At 48.0% G+C, this 14,942-nt stretch overlaps 1 protein-coding gene across 1 annotated transcript; it reads left to right on the top strand.

Moving 5' to 3' along the window:
- Positions 1-10,826: 10,826 nt before the first annotated feature.
- Positions 10,827-14,683, top strand: LOC123412647 (auxin efflux carrier component 2). Its single transcript, XM_045105594.1, has 7 exons — positions 10,827-12,055; positions 12,195-12,379; positions 12,502-12,802; positions 13,521-13,606; positions 13,712-13,869; positions 14,015-14,091; positions 14,206-14,683. The coding sequence occupies exons 1-7, from the start codon at positions 11,046-11,048 to the stop codon at positions 14,270-14,272; spliced, it is 1,884 nt and encodes a 627-aa protein (XP_044961529.1). The 5' UTR covers positions 10,827-11,045; the 3' UTR covers positions 14,273-14,683.
- The last annotated feature ends 259 nt before the right edge of the window (positions 14,684-14,942 follow it).

The following is a 14,942-nucleotide window of genomic DNA, read 5'->3' as shown; positions in this document are numbered from 1 at the left end:
ACTCCAAGTAGGATTGGAGTAGGACTCGTCCACCTCAAATTTCGGCCAAACCTTGAGGGTTTGAGGCTGCCTCCTCCCCTCCCTCCCTCCTATATATACTGAGGTATTAGGGCTGATTTGAGACAAACTTTGCCACGGCAGCCCGACCACATATCTCCACGGTTTTACCTCTAGATCGCGTTTCTGCGGAGCTCGGGCGGAGCCCTGCTGAGATTAGATCACCACCAACCTCCGGAGCGCCGTCACGCTGCCGGAGAACTCATCTACCTCTCCGTATCTCTTGCTGGATCAAGAAGACCGAGATCATCGTCGAGCTGTACGTGTGCTGAACGCGGAGGTGCGGTCCGTTCGGCACTAGATCGTGGGACTGATCTCGGGATGGTTCGCGGGGAGGATCGAGGGACGTGAGGAAGTTCCACTACATCAACCGCGTTCACTAACGCTTCTGCTGTACGGTCTACGAGGGTACGTAGATCACACATCCCCTCTCGTAGATGGACATCACCATGATAGGTCTTCGTGCGTGTAGGAAAATTTTTGTTTCCCATGCGACGTTCCCCAACAGTGGCATCATGAGCTAGGTTCATGCGTAGATGTAATCTCAAGTAGAACACAAAAGTTTTTGTGGACGGTGATGTGCGCTTTGCTGCCCTCCTTAGTCTTTCCTTGATTCCGCGGTATTGTTGGATCGAAGCGGCTCGGACCGACATTACTCGTACGCTTACGAGAGACTGGTTTCATCGCTACGAGTAACTCCGTTGCTCAAAGATGACTGGCGGGTGTCAGTTTCTCCAACTTTAGTTGAATCGGATATCCCCGTTGTGGTGTTTGCGTAAGTAAGATGCGATCCTACTAGATACCCATGGTCACCACGTAAAACATGCAACAACAATTAGAGGACGTCTAACTTGTTTTTGCAGGGTATGCTTGTGATGTGATATGGCCAACGATGTGATGTGATATATTGGATGTATGAGATGATCATGTTGTAATAGTTAATATCGACTTGCACGTCGATGGTACGGCAACCGGCAGGAGCCATAGGGTTGTCTTTAAACTAACGTTTGTGCTTGCAGATGCGTTTACTATATTGCTAGGACGTAGCTTTAGTAGTAATAGCATGAGTAGCACGACAACCCCGATGGGACACGTTGATGGAGATCATGATGATGGAGATCATGGTGTGACGCCGGTGACAAGAAGATCGTGCCGGTGCTTTGGTGATGGAGATCAAGAAGCGCATGATGATGGTCATATCATGTCACTTATGAATTGCATGTGACGTTAATCCTTTTTGCACCTTATCTTGCTTAGAACGACGGTATCATTATGAGGTGATCTCTCACTAAAATTTCAAGACGAAATTGTGTTCTCCCCGACTGTGCACCATTGCGACAGTTCTTCGTTTCGAGACACCACGTGATGATCGGGTGTGATAGACTCAACGTTCACATACAACGGGCGCAAAACAGTTGCACACGCAGAACACTCGGGTTAAGCTTGACGAGCCTAGCATGTGCAGACATGGCCTCGAAACACATGAGACCGAAAGGTCGAGCATGAATCGTATAGTTGATATGATTAGCATAGAGATGCTTACCACTGAAACTATTCTCGACTCACGTGATGATCGGACTTGAGATAGTGGATTTGGATCATGTACCACTCAAATGACTAGAGAGATGTACTTTTTGAGTGGGAGTTATTAAGTAATATGATTAATTGAACTAATTGTCATGAACATAGTCTAATGGTCTTTGCGAATTACGATGTAGCTTGCGCTATAGCTCTACTGTTTTTATATGTTCCTAGAGAAAATTTAGTTGAAAGTTGATAGTAGCAAACTTTGAAGACGATTGTCCTCATTGCTGCGCAGAAGGCTTATGTCCTTAATGCACCACTCGGTGTGCTGCACCTCGAGCGTCATCTGTGGATGTTGTGAACATCCGACATACACGTTTCTGATGACTACACGATAGTTCGGTGCAAAATACTTAATGGCTTAGAAGCAAGGCACCGAAGACGTTTTGAAACGTCACGGAACATAAGTGATGTTCTAAAGAGATGAAATTGTGATTTCATGCTCGTGCCCTTGTTGAGAGGTACGAGACCTCCGACAAGATTCTTTGTCCACAAAGTAAAGGAGAAAAGCTCAATCGTTGAGCGTGTGCTCAAGTTGTCTGAGTACGACAATCACTTGAATCAAGTGGGAGTTAATCTTCCAGATGAGATAGTGATGGTTCTCCAAAGTCACTACCACCAAGCTGTGAGAGCTTCGTGATGAACTATAACATATGAAGGATAGATACAATGATCCTTGAGCGATTCGCGATGTTTGACACTGCGAAAGTAGAAATCAAGAAGGAGCATCAATAGTTGATGGTTAGTAAAACCACTAAGTTTCAAGAAAGGCAAGGGCTAGAAGGGATACTTCGTGAAACGGCAAAACAATTGCTGCACTAATGAAGAGACCCAAGATTAAACCCAAACCCGAGACTAAGTGCTTTTGTAATGAGGGGAACAGTCACTGAGGCGGAGCAACTCTAGATACTTGGTAGATAAGAAGGCTGGCAAAAGTCGAAAGAAGTATATTTGATATACATGATGTTGATGTGTAATTTACTAGTACTCCTGGTAGCACGAGGGTATTGGATACCGATTCGGTTGCTAAGTGATTAGTAACACGAAATGAAAGCTACGGCATAAACGGAGACTAGCTAAAGGCGAGGTGACGATACGTGTTGGAAGTGTTTTCAAGGTTGATATGATCAAACGTCGCACGCTCCCTCTACCATCGGGATTGGTGTTAGACCTAAATAATTGTTATTTGGTGCTTGCGTTAAGCATGAACATGATTGGATCGTGTTTATTGCAATACGATTATTCATTTAAAGAGAATAATGGTTACTCTATTTGCTTGAATAATCACCTTCAATGGTTTATTGAATCTCGATTGTAGTGTTACACATGTTCATGATATTGGTGCCAAAAGATACGAGGTAATGATGATAGTACCACTTACTTGTGACACTGCCGCTTGAGTCATGTTGGTATAAATTGCATGAAGAGGCTCCATGCTGATGGATCTTTATACTCACTTGATTTTGAATCACTAGTGACATGCAAATCACACCACATGAGCAAGGCCTTGTTTTCATTGAGATGAAACAAGATAGTAACTTGTTGGAAGTGATACATTTTGATGTATGCAGTCCAATGGGTGCTGAGGCACGCAGTGGATATCATTATGTTCTTACTTCAATGACGATTTGAGTAGATACTAGAGTATTTGCTTAATGAATCACAAGTCTGAAATATTGAAAAGTTCAATTCTGTTTCGGAGTGAAGTTCGTCGTAACAAGAGGATAAACTGTCTACGATATGATCATAGAAATGAATATCTGAGTTACGAGTTTTGGTACGCAGTTAAGACAGTGTGGAAATTGTTTCGCGGTTCATGCCACCTAGAACATCATAGTGTGATGATGTGTCTGAACGTCATAGCCACACACTATTTGGTATGGTGCATGCTATGATGTCTCTTATCGAATTACCACTATCGTTTATGGGTTAAGCATTAGAGACAACCGCATTCACTTTAAATAGGGCACCACGTATTTCCGTTGAGATGACACAGTATAGACTGAGGTTTAGAGAAATCTAAACTGCCGTTTCTTGAAAGTTTGGGGCTTCGACACTTATGTGAAAAAGTTTCAGTCTGATAAGCTCGAACCCAAAGCGGATAAATGCATCTTCATAGGATATCCAAAACAGTTGGGTACATCTCCTATCTCAGATCTGAAAGCAAAGTGTTTGTTTCTAGAAACGGATCCTTTCTCGAGGAAAGGTTTCTCTCGAAAGAATTGAGTGGGAGGGTGGTAGAACTTAATGAGGTTATTGAACCATCACTTCGACCAGTGTGTAGCAGGGCGCAGGAAGTTGTTCCTGTGGCGCCTACACCAATTGAAGTGAAAGTTGATGATGGTGATCATCGAGCATCGGATCAAGTTACTACAAGCCTCGTAGGTTGACAAGGTCGCGTACTACTACAGAGTGGTACGGTAACCCTGTCTTGGAGGTCATGTTGTTGAGCAACAGTGAACCTACGATTTATGGAGAAAGCAATGGTGGGCCCAGATTCCGACAAATCGCTGGAAGCCATGAAATCTGAGAGAGGATCCATGTATGAAAACAAAGTGTAGACTTTGGAAGAACTACTTGATGGTATAGGACAATTGAGTAAAAATGGATCTTTAAAAGGAAGACAGGCGATGATAGTGATAAGTCACTATTAAGAAAAGCTCGACTTGTCGCAAAGATGTTTCCGACAAGATCAAACAGTTGACTATGATGAGACTTTCTCACTCGTAGCGATGCTAAAAGTCTGTTAGAATTATGTTAGTAGTTGCTGCATTATTTATGAAATATTGCATGTAGGATGTCAAAACATTGTTTCCTCGACGGTTTCCTTGAGCAAACATTGTATGAGATACAACCATGAGGTTTTGTCGATCCTAAATATACTAGCAAATATGCAAGCTCCAGCGATCCTTAAATGGACTGGTGCAAGTATCTCGGAGTTGGAATATACACTTTGATGAGATGATCAAGGATTTTGGGTTTGTACAAGGTTTATGAGAAACTTGTATTTCCAAAGAAGTGAGTGGGAGCACTATAGAATTTCTGATAAGTATATGTGGTTGACATATTGTGGATCAGAAGTAATGTAGAATTTCTGTAAAGCATACAAGGTTGTTTGAAAGGAGTTTTCAAAGGAATACTTGGATTGAGCTACTTGAACGTTGAGCATCAAAGATCTATGGAGATAGATCGAAAGCGCTTAATGGAAGTTTCAACAAGATGCATGCCTTGACAAGTTTTGAAGGAGTTCAAAATAGATCAGCAAAGAAGGAGTTCTTGGTTGCATTGTAAGGTGTGAATTTGAGTAAGACTCAAAACCCGACCACGGCAGAATAAAGAGAATAGACGAAGGTCATCTTCTATGCCTTAGCCGTAGACTCTAAAGTATGACATGCTGAGTACCGCACCTGATGTGTGCCTTGCAGCAAGTCTGTTGAGAGGTACAGAGAGTGATCCATGATTGAATCACTAGCAGCGGTCAAAATTTATCCTTAGTAACTGATGGACTAAGGAATTTTTCTCGATTATGGAGGTGGTTAAAGAGTTCGTCGTAAAGGGTTACGTCGATGTAAGCTTTGACACTAATCCGAATAACTATGAGTAGTGAAACGGATTCGTATAGTAGAGTAGATATTTGGAGTATTTCCAAATAGCACATAGTAGCAGCATCTATAAGATGACATAAAGATTTGTAAAGAACATACGGATCTGAAAATTTCAGAACCGTTGACTAAAACCTCTCTCATGAGCAAGACGTGATCATACCCCATAACTATATGGGTGTTGGACTCGTTGGAATCACATGGTGATGTGAATTAGATTATTGACTCTAGTGCAAGTGGGAGACTGTTGGAAATATGCCCTAGAGGCAATAATAAATTAGTTATTATTATATTTCTTAGTTCATGATAATCGTTTATTATCCATGCCATAATTGTATTGAATGAAGACTTATATACATGTGTGGATACATAGACAAAACACTGTCCCTAGCAAGCCTCTAGTTGGCTAGCCAGTTGATCAAAGATAGTCAGGGTCTTCTGATTATGAACAAGGTGTTGTTGCTTGATAACTGGATCACGTCATGAGGAGAATCACATGATGGACTAGACCCAAACTAATAGACGTAGCATGTTGATCGTGTCATTTTGTTGCTACTGTTTTCTGCGTGTCAAGTATTTGTTCCTATGACCATGAGATCATATAACTCAGTGACACCGGAGGAATGCTTTGTGTGTATCAAACGTCGCAACGTAACTGGATGACTATAAAGATGCTCTACAGGTATCTACGAAGGTGTTAGTTGAGTTAGTATGGATCGAGACTGGGATTTGTCACTCCGTGTGACGGGGAGGTATCTCGGGGCCCACTCGGTAATACAACATCACACACAAGCCTTGCAAGCAATGTGACTTAGTGTAAGTTGCGGGATATTGTATTACGGAACGAGTAAAGAGACTTGCCGGTAAACGAGATTGAAATAGGTATGCGGATACTGACGATCGAATCTCGGGCAAGTAACATACCGAAGGACAAAGGGAATGACATACGGGGTTATATGAATCCTTGGCACTAAGGTTCAAACGATAAGATCTTCGTAGAATATGTAGGATCCAATATGGGCATCCAGGTCCCTCTATTGGATATTGACCGAGGAGTCTCTCTGGTCATGTCTACATAGTTCTCGAACCCGCAGGGTCTGCACACTTAAGGTTCGACGTTGTTTTATGCGTATTTGAGTTATATGGTTGGTTACCGAATGTTGTTCGGAGTCCCGGATGAGATCACGGACGTCACGAGGGTTTCCGGAATGGTCCGGAGACGAAGATTGATATATAGGATGACCTCATTTGGTTACCGGAAAGTTTTCGGGCATTACCGGAAAAGTTTCGGGCTCATCGATAGTGTACCGGAAGTGCCGGGAGGGGTGACGGGGACCATCGAGAGGGGTGTCACGCCCCAAGGGGTCTCATGGGCTATGGGAAGAGATAAACCAGCCCCTAGTGGGCTGGAATAAGTTCCCACTAAGGCCCATAAGGTTGGAGAAGGGAAAAACACAAGGTGGAAAGAGTTTTCAAGTGGGAAGGTGGAATCCTACTCCAAGTAGGATTGGAGTAGGACTCCTCCACCTCAAATTTCGGCCAAACCTTGAGGGTTTGAGGCTGCCTCCTCCCCTCCCTCCCTCCTATATATACTGAGGTATTATGGCTGATTTGAGACAAACTTTGCCACGACAGCCCGACCACATATCTCCACAGTTTTACCTCTAGATCGCGTTTCTGCGGAGCTCGGGCGGAGCCCTGCTGAGATTAGATCACCACCAACCTCCGGAGCGCCGTCATGCTGCCGGAGAACTCATCTACCTCTCCGTCTCTCTTGCTGGATCAAGAAGGCCGAGATCATCGTCGAGCTGTACGTGTGCTGAACGCGGTGGTGCCGTCCGTTCGGCACTAGATCGTGGGACTGATCGCGGGACGGTTCGCGGGGCGAATCGAGGGACGTGAAGAAGTTCCACTACATCAACCGCGTTCACTAACGCTTCTGCTGTACGGTCTACAAGGGTACGTAGATCACACATCCCCTCTCGTAGATGGACATCACCATGATAGGTCTTCGTGCGCGTAGGAAAATTTTTGTTTCCCTTGCGACGTTTCCCAACATACGGGCCGGCTGGGGAGGGCAACCCTAATCCCATTTTCCCCCTGCGAGCGCCGCTCTCCTCTGCTCGTTCTCGAGCGGCCCCTGCACGGTGGCCGGCTCCTCCCGCAAGCCCGTGCATGCGCCGCGCCTCTGGCTCGATCTCGAGCAGGGCGTTCCCCATCGCGCGCTACCCGGTCCTCTCTGGCAGCTGCATGCGCCTCGCGCGGCCACCACGTTGCCAGGGATCCGGCCACCGTGGCTCTCTATGGGGAGGAGCTACGCCGGCCGCCGGCGACGGCCATGCCACCGCGTGCCACGCAAGCCGCGCGAGACCCCTTCCCCCTTTTCTTGCCTCTCTCGGCACTCCCTCGCGCGGTGGTTTTCTTGCCCCGCCGAGGAGAGCCCAGATCTGGCCGCCGGCGTGGGGCTAAGCCCCCACACAGCCGGTTCATCTTCTTCCCTTTTACCTTGCTCGACCAGCCCCTCCTCCCCCTTCTACTTCCTAGAGAGAGACAGAGCGCCGGCTGAGCAATAACTTGCGGCGCCGTGGTCTTCCCTTTCGCCGGTTGCGCGTTCCTTGGTGGTGAGCGCGCTGCCGTCGAGTGGGTTGGCCATGGTGCCTCTTTTCCCTTTTCTTTACGTGCAGGGTGTCCCGCAACAGCATGAGATGGTGGCTCCACCTCCGTTCCTTTGCCGGCGCGCGCGAGCACCTTCAAGGTGAACGCGCCACCGTCAAGGGCGCGGTGGTGGTGCCCTTTGCCCCGGTTGGGGTGTAGGCCTTTTCTTTGCATTTCCCCCTCTTTTTTTTTGCTCTTTCGGATCCAATCCGATCTTTTGTTTTTTTCTTTTGCTTTTGGATCTAATCAGATCCTTTCTTTGTTTTCCTTTTGGATCTTTTCAGATCAATACTTTGCCTTTGAGAAGGTAGGTTCTTCTTCCCCACACCTCGGCTTGCCGATGCGTGTGGGGATCGAGAGGAACAGGCGCGGCCTTGCGGCGGCGCTACTTTGCCGATGTGGCCGTAGCCATCCTCGGTGCCTTTCCCTTTCTTGGGTTCATATCGGGGAGGGGAATGCTTTCTTGTACATATTTGAACCGAGAACACATCAAAAGCCTCGTGGCTCTGATACCATTGATAGATCCTGTGGATCGACAAGGCTAGATGTGTTCGGTGAGAGTAGTGGTATGTTACCTTATCCCGTACTCGATGAGCTCCCTCCGGCTACCGTCGTGAGGTGATGACGACGGTGGGGAAGGAGAGAGATCCGGTAGTGGCGGTGATGGACTTTCCATCGCTTCAGTGCTATCCTCTGGATCGGATTAGGGCTAGAGAGTGGGGAACCAGTGGCGGCGGCGAACCTCGTTACCCGTGCCATAGTCCCCACCTCCTCTATATATAGCACTGCGCGACAGGGGCTCACCAGCCTTACTTGGGCTGGACGCCCCCGATCAGGGCGTGAGTCAAGGTCCAATGGACCGTTGGACCCATTGGATAAAGAAATCAATCTAACACTAACTACTTCGATCGCGAGGCAATCGGGCGGTCGGACACGACTTGACAGGTGCATGCTCCTGTGAATTCCCGTATGGCTTGTTCATCCATGGAGCCATCAAAATGTAAATTTTCACATGGACCTCAACGTCGCATCGACGATTCCCGACGTTCACAAGGACTAACAAATTGCAGTCAGGTGGTACTTATACCAAATCGAAACAACAGTTTCAGTCTCTCGTCCGTGCTCTCGGGACCAGGTTGATCCAAGAAGGTGCAAAATCTGCCCTCACCCACATGGATCATCGGGGTAACCAAGCCAAGCCAAGCCAAGCCACGCCTTTTCCATTCTCGGCTAAACAGACGCGGGCAATCATGCATGCACGGGCCCTAGACTTTTTGAAGGTTGCGCGTGACTCTACAATCAATCTACATGACTTGCCCGGCTCACGGGGCCCTACGTACCTGGCAATTTCATGCATGCACGCTCGTAATGTCGTATCTGGGCGTCTACCTACCTTGCTATGTTATCTGCCAAGGCAAGTGGTATCTAGAGGCTCCGGTCTTGTGTCCGGCCATCCATCAATCAGATCCATCTCTTGATTCACACATGGAGCTGCTTGGCTCCAACCAGATCACCGCGTCAAGTGTACGCGCCTTGTCCCCTGGACATCAGTTTATTTCCTTGTTTCAACATGTATCAAAATGTTTCAATTGTGTATCGTTGTGTGTCAGTAAATTCAATCTGAAATAAGTGCACTCTTATCTATTACCAGCACATGATAAATATGCACTTTGAAACAAGAGAGAAACACAATGAAACGTTACGATAATGCTTTGAAGAAAGACAAAATTTGGCAACGAAAATATGAATCTCAAAGTTTTTTAGAATGCCAGGACCATATATTATGTATCACAACTTGTTTTTTTCTAAATACCTAGGACTATATATTTAGTATCACATGTTCTTTTATATAAAAAAAAATACATTCAAAATCTTGCCCATGCCGAAGTCTTTTCCTCCGGCATCCACTGGTGGCGTGAGTGAGCTTAGCTCGAGGCCGCCTGTAGGTATATCCTTTTGCAGAGTAAACTTTTTGAAACCCAAGAGCTTGTAGAAGCAGTGATCTGAAAGTTATCAATGCAGATCAAGAGATGGTAGCGGCCGCGATCTATGAACCAAATCGTCGCCCCTGCGGAAACGAAACGCTAATAAGGGTTTTAGAAACTCTGAAGACCACAAAACCGCCCGAATGCAGGTGGATCCACAAGAAGCCTAAACTGATCCGATACTAAAAGTAATATGAATTAGGCCTAAAACGATTTCAAATATAAAAACTTCAATCATTTCCATTTGTTCGAGGGGATAAAAAAAAGAGGTATGGACCAAAGCTTCTCAAGCTCAAGCATTTACTTTTTTAATCAAAGACCAACACCTTGGAGCGATCTTGACGAACTACGTCTGAATAAATTCAGAAATCATATAGAAGAACCATAGCATTTCGTGGCTCATTGGTAAATCAACTTTGATCCACCGGAAACATGGCTCTACACACCCTCCATGAGGCAATGCACACCAACCGAATGGAAATAACGTGTGAAGAACATTATTCTTACATTGAGGTAACGCCACCCCGAACAAAATACAAAGAAAAGCTGACATAACACCCTTGCCGCTGTACGTGTCTGATGTCGAATACATCGCCGTTCAGAGCCATGCACCGACACCCTCTTCTCCGGTGATCTAGTCATGCCGGATCACCGATGAAGAGTGTCGCTCCAGCTGCCACCAGTCCCGAGAAAAACCAGCTTGGTTCTTCGAACCAGCCAGCCTAGTGTTCATGTCTCGTAGACAGCCTACCTAGCTAGTACTAGAAGTGTTTACACTGATGATCACCGTCCGCAAGAGCAAAACGAAATTGGCTAAACAAAAACCAATTGAATTGAATGAATGCGTGCAAGTGTAGGTGGCTTGTCCCCTAGCATGGAATCTTTCCCCGCACACATGCACCATGCTTAGTTAGCATAATCTAAGCCCAGTGTAGTGTACTACGTGCCACTTACTACTTACTTAATTAACAAGTAGCATTTCAAAGTCCTATATAGCCACCCTTCTACTTCTCTCCGCACACTCTTAACGTCACCGCCCCTGGATACATCGATCGATCGATCCCCAGTCAGAAACGAGATCGATCCCAAGAGCAACCCGTACGTACGTCGGGATCCATATATACATCTAGCCAGTAGCTAGGTAGGTCGATCATCAGGCGCGATGATCACCGGGAAGGACATCTACGACGTGCTGGCGGCGGTGGTGCCGCTGTACGTGGCCATGTTCATGGCGTACGGCTCGGTGCGTTGGTGGGGCATCTTCACCCCCGACCAGTGCTCCGGGATCAACCGCTTCGTGGCCGTGTTCGCGGTGCCGCTCCTCTCCTTCCACTTCATCTCCACCAACGACCCCTACGCCATGGACTACCGGTTCCTGGCCGCCGACTCGCTGCAGAAGCTGGTCATCCTGGCAGCGCTGGCCGTGTGGCACAACGTGCTGTCCCGGTACCGTTGCCGCGGCGGCACCGAGGCCGGCGAGGCCTCCTCCCTCGACTGGACCATCACGCTCTTCTCCCTGGCCACGCTGCCCAACACGCTGGTGATGGGCATCCCGCTGCTGCGCGCCATGTACGGCGACTTCTCGGGGTCGCTCATGGTGCAGATCGTGGTGCTGCAGAGCGTCATCTGGTACACCCTCATGCTCTTCCTCTTCGAGTACCGCGGCGCCAAGGCGCTCATCTCCGAGCAGTTCCCGCCCGACGTCGGCGCCAGCATCGCCTCCTTCCGCGTCGACTCCGACGTCGTCTCGCTCAACGGCCGCGAGGCGCTGCACGCCGACGCCGAGGTCGGCCGCGACGGCCGCGTCCACGTCGTCATCCGGCGGTCCGCGTCGGGGTCCACCACCGGCGGCGCAGGGCGCTCCGGGATCTACCGCGGCGCGTCCAACGCCATGACGCCGCGCGCGTCCAACCTCACGGGCGTGGAGATCTACTCGCTGCAGACGTCGCGGGAGCCCACGCCGCGGCAGTCCAGCTTCAACCAGTCCGACTTCTACTCCATGTTCAACGGGAGCAAGCTGGCCAGCCCCAAGGGACAGCCCCCCGTCGCCGGCACGCCCGGTGCACGCGGGCAGGGCCTCGACGAGCAGGTGGCCAACAAGTTCAAGGGCGGCGAGGCGGCGGCGCCGTACCCCGCTCCCAACCCCGGCATGATGACGATGCCGGCGCCACGGTACGTGTCACTAACACCGGCCCAAACGCAACCATGAACATGAATAATTAATTGTCTTTAGTTCTTGTTTGGATCTTGTGTTGGATGATCTTGAGTTGACTTGTGGATTCCTTGCATTGGGATAATAATGTGGTAATAGCAAGAAGGAGCTTGGGGGTTCCAACTCCAACTCGAACAAGGAGCTGCACATGTTCGTGTGGAGCTCCAGCGCGTCGCCCGTGTCGGAGGCCAACCTCCGCAACGCCGTCAACCACGCCGCGTCCACCGACTTCGCCGCCGCGCCGCCGGCGGCAGCCACGCCGCGCGACGGCGCCACGCCCAGAGGTACGTTACAAACACGTACGTACGCGATTCCTAGCTCCGCCCAAATCAGGGTTTCTCAACCATATGCATCACTCCATGACACACACTGCACGTATCTTGTGCACGCGTCGATCGACCTTCAGGCGTGAGCGGCACGGTGACGCCGGTGACGAAGAAGGACGCGGTGGAGGTGGAGATCGAGGACGGCATGATGAAGAGCCCGGCGACGGGGCTGGGTGCCAAGTTCCCGGTGTCGGGGTCCCCCTACGTGGCGCCGCGGAAGAAGGGCGCCGACGTGCCCGGGCTGGAGGAGGCGGCGCACCCGATGCCGCCGGCGAGCGTGATGACCCGGCTCATCCTCATCATGGTGTGGCGCAAGCTCATCCGCAACCCCAACACCTACTCCAGCCTCATCGGCCTCGTCTGGTCACTCGTCTCCTTCAGGTACACGCGTCCATCACAATCCCATCACCACTTTGTCACAAAACTGCATCCGTCCATGTCCATCAATTCACTCACTCATGCATGCATGCATCAGAACACAGAACTGCTTGCGTACAAAAAACATGTTAGTTTGCTAAACTGGATTCGATCGAGGGTGTGGATTGACATTGCTCTTTCTCCATCAACTATACGCTAATGATGGATAGATTGCTTATAATTGTTGCATGGATGCATGTGAGAGCACATGATAATCACGTCGGTCTTGGATCTGGTCCGCCGGCCGGCACATGCATGCAGCTGCAGATGCAGGTCGTATGCAAGGCCTGACCTGAAGCCCTGTAGCAGCAGAGCAAATCTAGAAAATCAACTGCATGCGGATGCCGTGTTTGTCTCCATCCATAGAGTTCGAGATCGGTTGCACTTGCACACATGGCATGATGACCAGTAACAATATGTACTCTCATCTAGCGATCTACGGCTGATGCACGAGCAGGACACACCGTGTGTACACTGTACGTACAGATGGTATCTGCATCCATATCATTGTACTACTATTTATTTTGCATCTGGAGGAAACTTCAGAGGAAGCACCGGGCATTTTTAGGAGAGAGTGGCACATGCATATCCTTCATGCACCTACAGCTTTGGGTCTCTCATCACATTCATGGTGCAATGCAAATGCTAATTTATTTATATCAACTGAATTTTCTCTTCTCAGGTGGAACATTCAGATGCCTACAATAATCAAGGGATCCATATCCATCCTGTCTGATGCAGGGCTAGGGATGGCTATGTTCAGCTTAGGTACAGAGTTGACATTTTATTGTCTATTCATAACGACAGGTCTATACACTTCCGTTTCTCATTTGCTCCAAGAAGTCCTAACGGTAACCTATGCAACTGACCCAGGTCTCTTCATGGCTCTGCAACCCAAGATCATCTCTTGCGGGAAGTCTGTGGCCACGTTCGCGATGGCGGTGAGGTTCTTGACGGGTCCGGCGGTGATCGCAGCCACCTCCATCGCCGTTGGGCTCCGGGGAGTGCTCCTACATGTTGCCATTGTTCAGGTTGGCATGGAAACTAAACCCATATCATAATCAAAATTTACCTACAAAGCATAGCCAATTTAATTCGCTGATAATAATGATTCTGAGTAATGCGGAATGTATTGAGATCAAGGCTTTTATTTTTGAATGTGTGATTGATTAACAGGCAGCACTTCCACAAGGAATTGTTCCATTCGTGTTTGCCAAGGAGTATAACTGCCATCCTCAAATACTTAGCACAGCGTAAGCTAGCCATCGCATCCTCAATCTTTTGCTAATAGTATATACTATCTGATGAGTAAAACTAAACCAGTTTTGTTTTACTAAAGTTTGAATTTATGTTTCTGAAATTCTCAGGGTTATTTTTGGAATGCTGGTGGCGCTCCCGATCACGATACTCTACTACGTTCTCCTCGGGATATAGAGTCATAATCTTGAAGAACCAAGGCTGCAAATCTATGTAGGGAGAAGTAGAATTCTAGAGAGAAAATGGCTAATGAACATGTGGGTTGTCTTGAATACCTGAAGATGCATGAGATGAGATCAAGCAGAAGGATAGGGAGAACTAAGTAGGACCCTAGACAGGAATTCAAAGGAAAGACAAACATAACCTTTGATTCCATTTTTTATTTTTTATATTATTTTTGCTACTGTTTTAGATCCAAAGTAAAAGCTAGGCCTTTTGAGTACGGAGAGTTCCACCGTTAAATCGACAAGTTGCTGCTAAACGAAGATTCGTCCAGTGAGTGACACATGATCCGGCCACAAGTGTGTGCCAAGGTAAATGTAACTTGTAATCCTCACCCTGGATAAACTAATACATGCGGTTCCCAAATCGCATGGCAAGATCACCCTGATGCTTTGGGGAAAAGAGCTAGATGCTTCAGTATACTTCCTGCCTGGACAGATCTCTGCACTCTCAAATCTTGCACACAGATAAAACTCTGAATCTGCATCTCATGCATGGCAAACCAGCTGCTGGCAGCTTACAGCGTTGTTAATTAATTTATTGATGTGTAAAGGCGTTAAGTGGCTTGCATTGATGAGTCCAAAGGTAGTGTTCCATGAATGCAAAGCTCTGGCTTCTAGGGATT

This window comes from Hordeum vulgare, chromosome 7H (assembly GCF_904849725.1).
Source record: "Hordeum vulgare subsp. vulgare chromosome 7H, MorexV3_pseudomolecules_assembly, whole genome shotgun sequence".
Classification (NCBI taxonomy): Eukaryota; Viridiplantae; Streptophyta; class Magnoliopsida; order Poales; family Poaceae; genus Hordeum; species Hordeum vulgare.
The sequence above is the reverse complement of the archived record's forward strand: the minus strand, read 5'-3'. Positions and strand labels throughout refer to the sequence as shown.

Excerpts from the sequence above, each read along its gene's own strand:
- LOC123412647 (XM_045105594.1), top strand. The coding sequence starts at position 11,046 with ATGATCACCGGGAAGGACATCTACGACGTGCTGGCGGCGGTGGTGCCG. Across the intron at positions 12,056-12,194 it reads ATGACGATGCCGGCGCCACG|CAAGAAGGAGCTTGGGGGTT; the intron begins GTACGTGTCACT and ends ATGTGGTAATAG. Across the intron at positions 13,607-13,711 it reads GATGGCTATGTTCAGCTTAG|GTCTCTTCATGGCTCTGCAA; the intron begins GTACAGAGTTGA and ends CAACTGACCCAG.